We start from the raw sequence: 12010 nt of genomic DNA on the forward strand, positions 1-12010 counted from the left end.
TGGAAAATACTCAACAGAAAAAAACTCTAACAAGGTCAGCCACAATGGTCACCCCCCCCCCCCCCCCCCCCCCCAAAAAAAAAGAAAAAACAAATAGGACTCTTTTCAATTATTATGTGTAAACGAGCCAGAAACATGGAATGAGTATAAGCTTTCCACGAGAAGAAGGGAATAGATGAATGAGAAAAGAATTTGTGATGACCCAAAAGTCCCATGCTGAGATCCTCCTACATAAGCACCAAGGCCCCAACCAGAGGATATAACAGTGTTCAAGAACTCATACCCTAAAATTTTAACCCCTAAAAAGAATACAGGCCAATATCAGTCAAATGGGTGGTTGCCCTAAAAACATGATCAACATAGACCGTCAAAAGGATACTTTGTAGATCCATAATTGAAAAAAAAAAAAAAAGAGCCTATATCAGTCAAATGGGTGGTCGCCCTAAAAACATGATCAACATAGACAGTCAAAAGCATACTTTGTAGATCAAAACCTGAACATAACAATGTGAATGTATATCTTGTTCTTCCAAGGGAGACTTTAGCTAGGTTGGGTTTTCACTGGGAACTCCAGCTTGCCCATTACCACTGTCCTGGCCGGCCTTCGAATTGAACTGCCTATAATAAAGCATCAAAGGGGATGTATAGGGTGTGCATTGTATAGGGTGAATGATGTCCAAGGCCTGAATGGATGGATGAATTGGTAAGTTCCCCCATGCCACGGTAACTAAAATTATGGATAGTTGCAAAAGTGAACGATCTCGCTAATGGTTCAATCTCATGTCACCCATAGATAACAGAAGGATAGGGAGTGAACTTACCTTAATCAAGCATCACAAAACCAGGAAAACAAAAGCCTATCATTTCTAAAACTCTCTCACTTCACTTTGGCTTCTCCTGCACCTATAAGAATAGTTTCAGTCCATTCCAATCAAGAGACATTTTCATTGTTCCTATAAAACACAAGACAATTTTACCTTGCACTTTGTTTTCCCAAAAGGAGTAGACGGACATGAAATAGTTATTCTACAAAAATGAAATAGTTCTATTATTTTTATCAAAAGATAACACAAGTAACAAATGCAAAAATTAGTACTATTCCAACCAATATAGAATTCAAGTTAAAAATTTGAGTAGTAATTCCTTGCAATTCCCCAATGATTGGAATAACACCAATGGTCATTTGCCTTGAATAACACTGTTCTCTTTCCTTTTTTTTTTTTTGGGCGTGAATTACTATATTCACAAACAAGAACCATTTCTAACCTAAACATAACATTAGCATCTATTTATGTGCTTGCTTGCTAACCCCAGAGCTTGGCTCAGTTATCAACATCTTCAAGCCAGCCTCATTTCAGAGCTTCCCACTAGGCCCTAGAAGCATAGGTGAAAAATCATTAGGGAAAAACAGAAGTGAATTAAGTCCATGTTCATCCAAATTCAAAACAATAAAAAGAATGGTAAAATCAAACAGTTGAGCACCAACCTCTATGCAAGACACACATGTTAGATTCAACCCTCAATAATTAATTACCCACAACCTGCACTGAAACTCGCGGTCATAGTCCCTTCCTCACATCCTACCAATGCCATCAAAATGACTACATTTACCTAAAAAGACTTCTCACAAGGATGAGAAGAATACGTACTTATTCATGCAGTAACAAATGGAACCTAAGAGTGCCTTGAAGCTCCTATATAAATTTACCATTGAAATGCATGTTACACATGCAAACAAAATAAATGAGACAGCAAAGCTACAATATTTACATATTTGCAGCATATCAAGTAAAGAGTATTTGTTGCATGGCACGAGAACACAAGGTATTTCCAAAACCTGTCATAAAGCGCCAAGGCTTGCACACCACCTATAATCCACCCATGAACCCCACACCATGGCAAAAACAAGGAACAAAAGAAAAATTTAGAATATAACTGATGCAGAGCGAAAATCAACAAAATAAAATGCAAAATAACATCTAAGCCACTCTTAGTATCCCTAGTTAAAAGATATCAAGGCTTACCCTTCTATAAGCTTACCACCGTTAAAATATAAAATAAATTTGAAGCCTCGGTATATTATTGCAGTTAAAAAGCATAAATGCAGAGAAGGAAACAAACACCACATCGCACATTTTCATTTTCCACCAATTTAAACACAAAGGGTCATAAGAAGAAACTCAAGCAGACAACCCCATGGGTCATTGAGGAAGCGAGTCGTACAACAGAAGCAATGTGAGCAGTGCTAGCATGCAAAAAAGCTTTCACACATCAACAGCACTGAGGGCATCACATATTCAAGGAATGGATGTTTACAGAGGTGAAAATCCCCCTTGAACAGGTTAAACCAGAACCCAGCCTCAAAACAGCTTCTATTTGTATGAGGGTTACCATGTTGCACCCAACTAATATGACAAATAAACAAAACTGAGGTCATCATGTCTTAAAGACCAGCAAATATTGATATCTTGCTCAACATCAACGCCAATATTGATGGCTTGGGACCACACTAATACGAGAGTAAATCAAGCTTAGAAGGCCAGCCAACAGCGACCAACATTCAACAACTAAAATAAGAGACCAGACCAAATAAGAGACCAGGCTACAAGTGAAATGAAATAAATTGGTGCATCCACAAAATCAAGACGGTAATGATGCTAATTGGCAAAACTTACAACGGCCAACCCTGCGATTTGGGACATAAGTCCATCTCATGTTAACTGATTACCTTCATACAACACCCATCACAAGAGAACCAAACTTCTTTTGCTTAATCCCAGTATCCTGCCATTGCTCATGTATACGTTTAAGCATCGGAGGGTCATCACTAGAGCCTCCTACTGACTGATTTTAGTTTATCTTGCAGGTTCAAGATATTTAAAGACCTGGCAACACTTATTTTCAGCTCACCGAAGTAGTGCTCAAATATGTTTTTTGTATATCACCCCTAAATAGTTGAATAAGGATGAAAAATACTAAAATAGTAATGCTATTTAAACATAAATGTACGACGGCTAAAAAAACTAATTCTATGTAAAAACAGAGCTGTACACCTTGCTCAGCCCAATTTTGTGCAATGGTAAATTTCTAAGCATTCCCCCTAAAACAGCTAGAAGCCAATACAAGGTGGTAAGAGAGGCGTGGTGAGGGATGGGATATCCCAGATTCAAACCCTTGTAACGTAGGGGTTGGAAGGGGGGAGAATGCTCCACCTGAAAGATACTAAAAGAAATAAACAATTGATTAATTGGACAAAAAATTAATAATGAGGTTGTGTTACCCACATAAACTTCAATCAAACCCAATCCTGGTCTGACCAAGCAATGTTTGACATGATATCACATCAGGTTCATCAAGAGACTTTAAATAGGCTGGCTTTTCGCTGCAGCTTCACTGAATTCCAGTGAGCCTCATCATCACTCTGCTTTTCATGCCATCAGAAAGCCTATAATAGAACAAACAGTAACACTTCGAATGGATGTTCATTAAGTCCATCAAGGTATCATTTCTGAAGTCCATCTACTAAGAGGCTCACCAGTTGTATTGGGTGAAGCATGTCTAAGGCTGCAATTAGATGGATGAGTGGGTGGATGAAGTCCATCCAGATATCATTTCTGAAGTTCATCTACTAAGAGGCCCACTACATGTATTGGGTGAAGCATGTCTAAGGCTGCAATAAGATGGATGAGTGGGTGAAAAAAATTTGGAAAACAAAAACAAGTCCACCGAACAAGGTCAATGCCACAAGGCAGAAAATGTAGTGGAGAATGGATAGCATGCAGAAAGGAAGGGCCAGCTAACAGATCATTCCTGTGACTCACCTACAAAACAGGACAGGGTCAACCTACTTGGATCAAGCAACAAAAATTCAGGAAACTGTTACTGAAAAAGTAAAATGTCTCACTATAGTCAGCTTTCCTGCATCCTGGAAAAGAAACAGTACGGGTATCCTTACAAACAAGAGCCATTTTTGTTGTTCCTAAAAAAAAACAAAATAATTAGCATCTATTTATGTGCTTGCTAACCAGAGAAGTTTGGCACAGTTTCCAACTTCTTCAAACCAGCCCCATTGAAGAGCTTCCCAAATAGACCCTAGAATCATAGGTGAAAAATCATTAGGGGAAAAAACACAAAATTAAGGCAGCATCTACCTGAATGAGAAATAAGAATAGGGAATAGTAATATAAGAACATCAAACAGTCGAGCACCAACCTCTATGCAAGACTCAGATGTTAAGTTCAACTCTCAATATTTAATTACCTACAAACCTGCAGTGAAACTCGGGGTCACAGTCTCATTCTCACATCCTAACAATGCCACCCAAATGACTGCATGGCCCTATATGAATTTACAGTCAAATGATGCATATGCAACAAAATAAATGATGCAGCAAAGCTACAATATCTACACTTCTAACATCATATCAGATAAGAGTATTTGAATGATGTGCAAACATTAAGACATTTGCCGAACACCTCCTAGAGTCTAACCCACAACAGCACAGAGACAAGGAACCAAAGAAAAGCATATATAATAGAAATAGTAGCGGTTAGACTACCAAGGAGACAAAATCATGAAGTAAAGCCAGTTTTCACATATTTCCACCAAACTCTTTCCATCCAGCTGCTAGTGGTAGAACACCTCTATGTTTTCCACAAAGTCTACGTAACAGTTTCATGAGTAACAATCAACATGTTCATAAATGATTCCATATAAGAAAAAAGTAAGTAGTATGGGTCAATCATGGCTTTTAAAGGCATGCAAGTCTTGTGACAATTTTTTTACCTCAAGACCAAGGCATTCTCATAAACCTTAACCTCGACAGTGTGAGACTCAAAAAACATATGCCACACGCTTTTGGAGCAAGCTTTAAATTGAATATGAGAACCCAGAGGCAGACCTACATTCAACCTTGTACGGAACCTGCCACCACTGGATTTTTAGGTTCCTACAGCCATTTAACCGTTGTTCTAAATTTATGCTTATTGTATATGCCCCCCCCCCCCCCCTTCCACTGGAATTTCAGAAAAAAATTGAATTCTCTAATTAATTGCAAAATCTTCCAATGAAAATTATATTTATCCCCAAATATAAAGCAAAATATTGGGCTAATCACTACACAATACCTAGTTTTCTTAACAAACCCTATGCACATATTTCTCCAGAATTCTTTTCAAACCAACTGTTCATGCATATAATTTTTCCCCACAAAAAATGGAATTTCTAGACCTACTATTGTAACACCTTGGTAAGAACTTGGATTCTAATGATTACTCAATTTCAAGAATAACACTCCGTGATGCATTAACTAACTTATTAGATGAATAAAACATCCACATATTTTGAAGAACCCATCTTCAAGGTCTATGTACCATTGACCAAAATTGTTTAAAAGTTAAAAGGAAAAAATCCATATGGAACACAGATACGCATATAGAAGTGATGATAAACAGTTGAAAATGAAGGCAGAATATTCTTTAAAAAAAAAATGCCCTACTAGACTAACACTGCTTACGATTGCAATGTATTTTTTTGTAAACGGATGAAGCCTTAATATAAAATGCCCGACTAGACTAACACTGCTTATGATTGCCCTATATTTTCGTAAAAGGATGAAGCCTTAATATGTATATAGGCACTCAAACAACACCACGAAGAAACCACAGATTAAACCAACAAAAATGATAACCAAATGAGCAGATTATTAGCATGTGTGCATGACCCACAAGCACATGTGCAAGCACCATGTGACAACCCGAATAACAGTGGAATTTAAATAATAAAGAGAGAGGGAAATAGAGATAGAAACAGAAGGAGGCCGTAGACTTCGTCGACGAACACAAGGTTTCGTCGACGAAGGCTTTAAGGATTTCATCGACGAAGAAATACCGAGAGGGGGTTTTGGTGCCGACTAAATTTCGCCGACGAAATTAGTGAGAATTCGTTGACGAAGGATGGGCTCGTCGACGAAATTCCCCATCTATAAATATGAAAAATTCAATTTTTAAAAGTCATTTGAAGCTTCCTCTCCACTCTCTCTCTCTCCTCTTCGGCCCTCTCACTCTCTCTCTTCGATTTTGGGCTAGTTTTCCAGAACGGATCGTTGGGGAAACGAAGTTAGAAATCAACCCAGAGTTGAGGTAAGGCTTTTTAAGCCAAATTAGACTTTGTGATAGTTATAAGAATTGATGTATACATGAAAATACTGATGTTTAATACTTAGAGTTTTGAATTTCAGGGTATTGAGTAGGAAATCCTACGGGGGTCAAGTTAGAAAATTTTAGGGACTTTCTCAGTAGTCATGTAAGGGAATAAACTAAAACAATTATTTTCCATGCAAGTTATTATTAATTATGAGCACATTTATTTTCAGAAAAATCTATGCTATATTTGTTTATCGCACATGAAATGTATGTTTGGAAAATACTGCTATTATGATTAAAATGTATATGTATGTATGAAATGCCAGAGATGATGATTTTAGAATATGAAGCATGACTTTAAACGGCTTATGTGTGGCGTGAACATTATTTTATGCGAAGTGAATCATGATATGAATGATTTTATGAGCAAAGCATATTTTCAGGAATTTTGAAAAGACTAGTTATGCTATACTGAGTTTGACGAATATATGATAAATGAGTTATTTTCAGAATGTAAATACCTGAAACGTATCTGGCGCGAGGCCATGTATTTATGTCATCAGCACGAGACTGTATTTATATTATCAGCACGAGGCTGTATTTACGATTTTGGCACGAGGCCATGTATTTACATTATCGGCACGAGGCCGTATTTATGATTTTGGCGCGAGACCATGCATTTACAATTTCAGCACGAGACCGTGATGATGTTATGTATGTTCATGTATTATATGTTATTACAACCATGATGTTAGTTTAGTTCAGTTCAGGGTTCGGTACCGTAGTTATATTGTAGATCAGATATCTACGTCAGATTAGTGCTAACCATCCCACGAGAGGATGGAAAATGGATAGTCGATATGGCTTTCAGTAGAGTGTGGACGTCCATCTAAGCAGTCCGGACCAGGGTGTGGCGGGCCCATCGTACTTACAAACTTATTTGATTCGGCAGTGATCGGCTAGCCATTGTCGGGTCCCGCCTTTGGACTGCACAACTCGTCATGAAGGGTAATACATGACACCAGCTAACTATTCATCCTAGGTTTATTTTCTGTATTACAGTTATAATGGATGTTTTATGTACGTTATGAGTTATTAGAAAATATGAAAATGTATGATTATTCAGTATGATATGATGAATGTTTTCCCGAATTATGAAACGTATGGTATATGTATAATTGTATTAAATGTTCATGTTGTCACACAGCTGTATTTAATTTATTTTCCCTTACTGAGAAGTGTCTCACCCCCAACATTAACACATTTTTCAGGAAATCCAGAGAAACCGGCGGGTCAAGGCCGCCGTTGAGTGAGTGGAGCTTCACTACTAGAAGGGTAAGCGTTGAACTAGGACTATGAGATTTTTGTTGTAAGGTCCTAATGTCATTTTTGACTTTTTGAAAGATTGTAAATAAATATAGCATTTTGGGAATGTAAATAACTCTGGTATTATGTTTTATGATTAGATTTTCGACATTGTATGTTTACTGCTACTAGGTTTTCCGCAACACTTGACAGGTGTCCCCGCTACCCACGGGTTCGGGTTGACCATTTTTATTTATTATGTTATATTTTATTGAGGGTCGTGACAACCATGGTTTTAAATAAAAGCCGCGACCGTTACGTAACGCCGTTACGTAAAGGTTTTTTGGGTTACCGATACCGTTACACACCGTGAAATCAGTGGGAAGAAAATCACGATCGTAGAGGCCGTTACAGTCCGCGACAGTTTACATAAAGGCCACTATGGCCGTTACGTAACCGCTACACGACTGTTACACCAAAAATTAATTTCATTATTTACTTTTTCTTCTCACTTTTTCCCTCTCTTTCATATATCATTCTCAATATACTAAGTGGCAAGAGGGGAAAAAGATTATAAAGAGGATGGCAATGATACAAAATTTACTATTTCTTTAAATACTCACAATAGATGCATGAATTAACAATTTGAAAATACTAACTTGCTAGGAAAATATTTTATTTAGATAATATTAGTAATGTGCTATTTATGTTTTATATTTTTCAATTCAACCTTCTTCTTTTTTAGCTATTTTATATTTGTATTATTCGTATGTCTTATGTGTCTAATAGATTAATGAAGTGTCTAATGTATTTTGTTTTATTAATTAATTTAGCACACATAAGAATTTATCACGGATAAGAACAATGGGAAGTATAAATATGCGCACACGTAATTTTTCTATCAATGGTGATTTAAAACAAATGTAAACTTGTTGTCCTTACCAAATGACTTAGTTACTCGAACTAAAGGATCCAAAATACACTAAAACTCTTTCTAAGAATGACTAAAAGCTTGAAACATACAAGTTCGCTAATATGCACAAGGTTGTGCATGCTTCAAAAAAATTCACAGCCATCACACCCGCTTCCCATTATGTAACATCCGCCACTCCTGCTTCCCCGTTACACCCGTTACCGTTACGTTATGCTACTCGCTACCGCGATTTAAAACCATGGCAAGCACGCACAGTATGACCATAAATCTAGCATGAAGTATTAGAGGAGAAAATGCTTCAACAGTGACCATACAACCACAGGGTTGAGATATAACATACATTGAGAAAAGTAAACTCTCAGCAACTCAAAAACTGAGATAGTTTTGTAACAACAAACAATTAGCAAACAAATAAACAAAAGAAAATTTTGAACATATACAAGACATGAAGCACAAATGAATGATACTTACCAACAATAAAACAATTTAAATAAAAATAACATCTCATTGCTAATGGGGTCAGTGAGTCGCTATAATCTTTGTTCATGATCTCAGAGCAGTATACAAACATGGACAAATATCTCAGGCTCACAGTAGGCAGATATACAATTTTACCATCAAAGAGAAAAATCGAAAACACATGATAGAAACAAACTGTTAACACAAACAAACACGATCTTGGGAGAAAACAAAAGAAAGCTCATGACTTTCTAAAGTCTAAACAAAGCACCATAAAGTTTAGGCATAAATTGGAAATCCTTTCATCAGTGATAAACTGCTAAGTGAACAGTAGTAACAAGGACAACTAACATAAGCTAAACTGATTCCCCCCTCATGCTCAAAAGAACATCATATGAAGTTTTCAAGCACCATGAACAAAACATCTGGACCTAGAATGGTTACCAACAGAAGAAATAGGCCAATGCAGCACCACTCAGGAGCACGGAATTACAGCCTCTCCTCGCGTTCACGATTCCACTGTTCAATCCTTGCTCTGCGCTCCTCACTCCCCTCCCTCACTGGACTCCTGCTCCGCCGAGGACTCAAATGCCTTCTCCGTCCCCCATCGCCACCATCATACCTCCCACCCCGCCGCCCATTCCCACGGAAGTCCCCACCGCGGTCCCGAAACTCTCCACCACCACGGAAATCCCGCTCCCTCCGGTGCCGCGGGCTTAAACTCCGGCTCCGACTTCTGCTCCTCCTGTAACCACGGTACCGCCCAAACAGCTTCCTCCTCAATTCCCTCCCAATCAGCTTCACGTGCATGAAATTACAGTAACCCCCTCGGTTGCAGTTGTTCTCCTCGAACTGGCGACACGTGGCCTCCCGGAAGTCCGTCACCGGGGAGAAATCGGCGATGATGGGGCGGCCGGAGTAGAACCGGCCCTGCAAGGCTTGCAAGGCGGCTGCGGCTTGGTCCTCCTCCTTGAACTGAACGTAAACGTTGCCGATCATGTGGTCAGCGAGGTTGTCGCAAACATTGAGGCTCTCGATCTCGCCAAACTTGCTGAGTTCCTCAAAGATGTCCTCGTAGAAGTCCTCGAAGTGTTCTTGGATCTTGCGAGGGTCAATAGGCTGGCCTTGAGCATCGACGCCCGGCGTGATCATGTCAGGACGCTGATACATGTTGGAGAGGAGAAGAGTGGGCGAAATGGTGGGACGGTTGTGGAGGCGCGAGCAGCGGTCGCCGTGGCGGCACGCGCCTATCTTGAAGTAAAAGGGGCAGTTCACGCGGTCCTTCTCGGTGCCGAAGATCGAAGCCAGATGCTCCGCCATTGACGAGGAAGGCGGTGGCGGTGCTCTTCAGGTCAAACCTGCTACGGCTTTGCAGAGGATCGAAAGAAGGAAAAAAAAATAAAGAATTAACAGAATGGGGGAATTGAAACAAACAAGAAATGGAAGAATCGGAAGAAAGAGGTGCCGATCCTCTCAGGATTTACATGTGTGTATGAATCAGAGAATGAAAACCCTAAATCGCGAATAGGAAGAGGGCAAAAGAAGAAAGTTGGGGGGAGGGGGGGGAATGGCAGAAGGTTCTAGTACCCAAACAGACTCCGCTCGTTGGGTTTTTTTGTTTTAGAACTTGAGATTCATTAGAGGGTTCCACGAAGCCAGAGAAAAGAGAAGTAAGATTGATCCAATCTGGATATTTATATGCCGACTAAGCATGCCACGACGCTAAATCAACACCGTCCAATGCTCTTACTTCATGTTTCCGTCGTTGACCGCGGATTAAAATTGCGCCCTCACTATGGTCTTTTGAGTCTCTTCCTTTTTTTCTTTTATTTACTTTTAGCCCCTCTAGCGCTTAAAAAATATAAGGAAGAAATGTATTTCCACCACAAGGTGTGAAATTATTTTGAACAAAATGATTTTCAATCATTATTTGAATCTTTCTAAAAAAAAATTTATTTTTTATTTTTAAAAAATCTTGTTTTGTTATAATTTTTGAAAAATTGTATCTCAGTCATTAAGTTTTTATTTGTACTTGCACCACAATTAAAATGTTATTTTTATAAGTACGTATTGATGCTAAGACGCACATAATATCCACCAAAAGTATATATTTTTTTAAAAAATCTTGGCCCGAACCCTATTGGCTCATCTCCTCTCTTTCTTGGGAGAGGTCCAGGATTCAAATCACTTTTGGTGAGAATCCTTGTGAGTTTTAATTTTTAATATCAAACCTCTAAGCCTTTGCTTGGAACTTTTTTTGAAAAAGCACCCCATTCTTCTTTTCAAAACATTATTTTCAAGTACTCCTTTGTTTTGTATTAGAAGAAAACGTTTCCAAATAACCCAATTTTAATTTTAAATAATAACTTGTATTCCCAACAAAAGCTTGTTTTGAATAGCATAAGTTGCATTACTTTTAATAAATGTTCTCGATTAGAAAAATGTCTCAACCACTTCTCCTCTTAGGGAAATTTTCTATAATCTTGGAAAAATGAATTTCTCAGCATCATTTCAATTTTAAGCGGGGAAAAAAGCTGCATACTTACATACTGTTAGAAACATTTGTGTGCTGTTTCACAGGGCACATGCTTCTACTTTTAGAAAAGTTGATTTCCTATATTGCATGAGAAATTACATTTTTAGTGAAGGTATAAGATTTTGTAATATTGCATTCTTCCCTAATTCTATTTTGTATTTTGTTTCAATCCACACCAATCTAAACTCATAGCGTCTCTCAAACGCAGAGTTTAGCGTTTTTATTTCTTTGAACTCATAGTGAGTTCGTTTGAAGTGAAAAGGAGATATTGTTGTGAGAAACTAGAAGGAAAAGAGCTGATAATTTTGCAAACATATTACACACATCTTTTATGGGCAGAAATCCAATTAACTGGCAAACTTTGAAGTTCCACATGTGCATAGCACAAAAACACACACAGAAGGTGACACAAGTGTGCTTGCTTAATTTATCACTAACAAAGCTGAGGACTCACACCACACACCACCCCCCCTCCTTCCCAATTCAGCTTTGGAGATAAAAGCTGAAGAACCATGCATGAAACATACAACACCATAGTGTTAAAGAGCTTGTGTCACTTAAAATTTTTGGGATGTTGTCTCCAATTCATCTAGGAAGACTGTTTGGAGGAAAATTACACAGTGGATTTTCCCT

At 38.3% G+C, this 12010-nt stretch overlaps 1 protein-coding gene across 10 annotated transcripts; it reads right to left on the bottom strand.

Annotated features, from left to right (window-relative positions):
* Positions 1-906: 906 nt before the first annotated feature.
* On the bottom strand, positions 907-10509 carry LOC131162974 (splicing factor U2af small subunit B-like). 10 transcript variants are annotated; one of them, XR_009138886.1, is made up of 5 exons: positions 9286-10509; positions 4213-4268; positions 4026-4092; positions 1267-1374; positions 907-1026 (listed from the first exon to the last, which is right to left on the bottom strand). XR_009138886.1 is itself a non-coding variant. In XM_058119624.1 (2 exons), the coding sequence occupies exon 1, from the start codon at positions 10159-10161 to the stop codon at positions 9331-9333; it is 831 nt and encodes a 276-aa protein (XP_057975607.1). In that variant the 5' UTR covers positions 10162-10509; the 3' UTR covers positions 1031-1374; positions 9286-9330. The 10 variants fall into 10 exon arrangements, 1 of the variants encoding a protein (XP_057975607.1); XR_009138882.1 differs by lacking the exon at positions 907-1026 and adding an exon at positions 3536-3821 and having other exon boundaries at positions 1031-3445; positions 3905-4092; positions 9286-10503; XR_009138881.1 differs by lacking the exon at positions 907-1026 and adding an exon at positions 1487-3821 and having other exon boundaries at positions 1031-1374; positions 3905-4092; positions 9286-10503.
* Between the last annotated feature and the right edge of the window lie 1501 nt (positions 10510-12010).

The sequence above is a fragment of the Malania oleifera genome, chromosome 8 (assembly GCF_029873635.1).
Source record: "Malania oleifera isolate guangnan ecotype guangnan chromosome 8, ASM2987363v1, whole genome shotgun sequence".
Taxonomy (NCBI): Eukaryota; Viridiplantae; Streptophyta; class Magnoliopsida; order Santalales; family Ximeniaceae; genus Malania; species Malania oleifera.

Bases quoted from the DNA above. Each gene is read 5' to 3' on its own strand.
- LOC131162974 (XM_058119624.1), bottom strand. From the start codon at position 10,161: ATGGCGGAGCATCTGGCTTCGATCTTCGGCACCGAGAAGGACCGCGTG.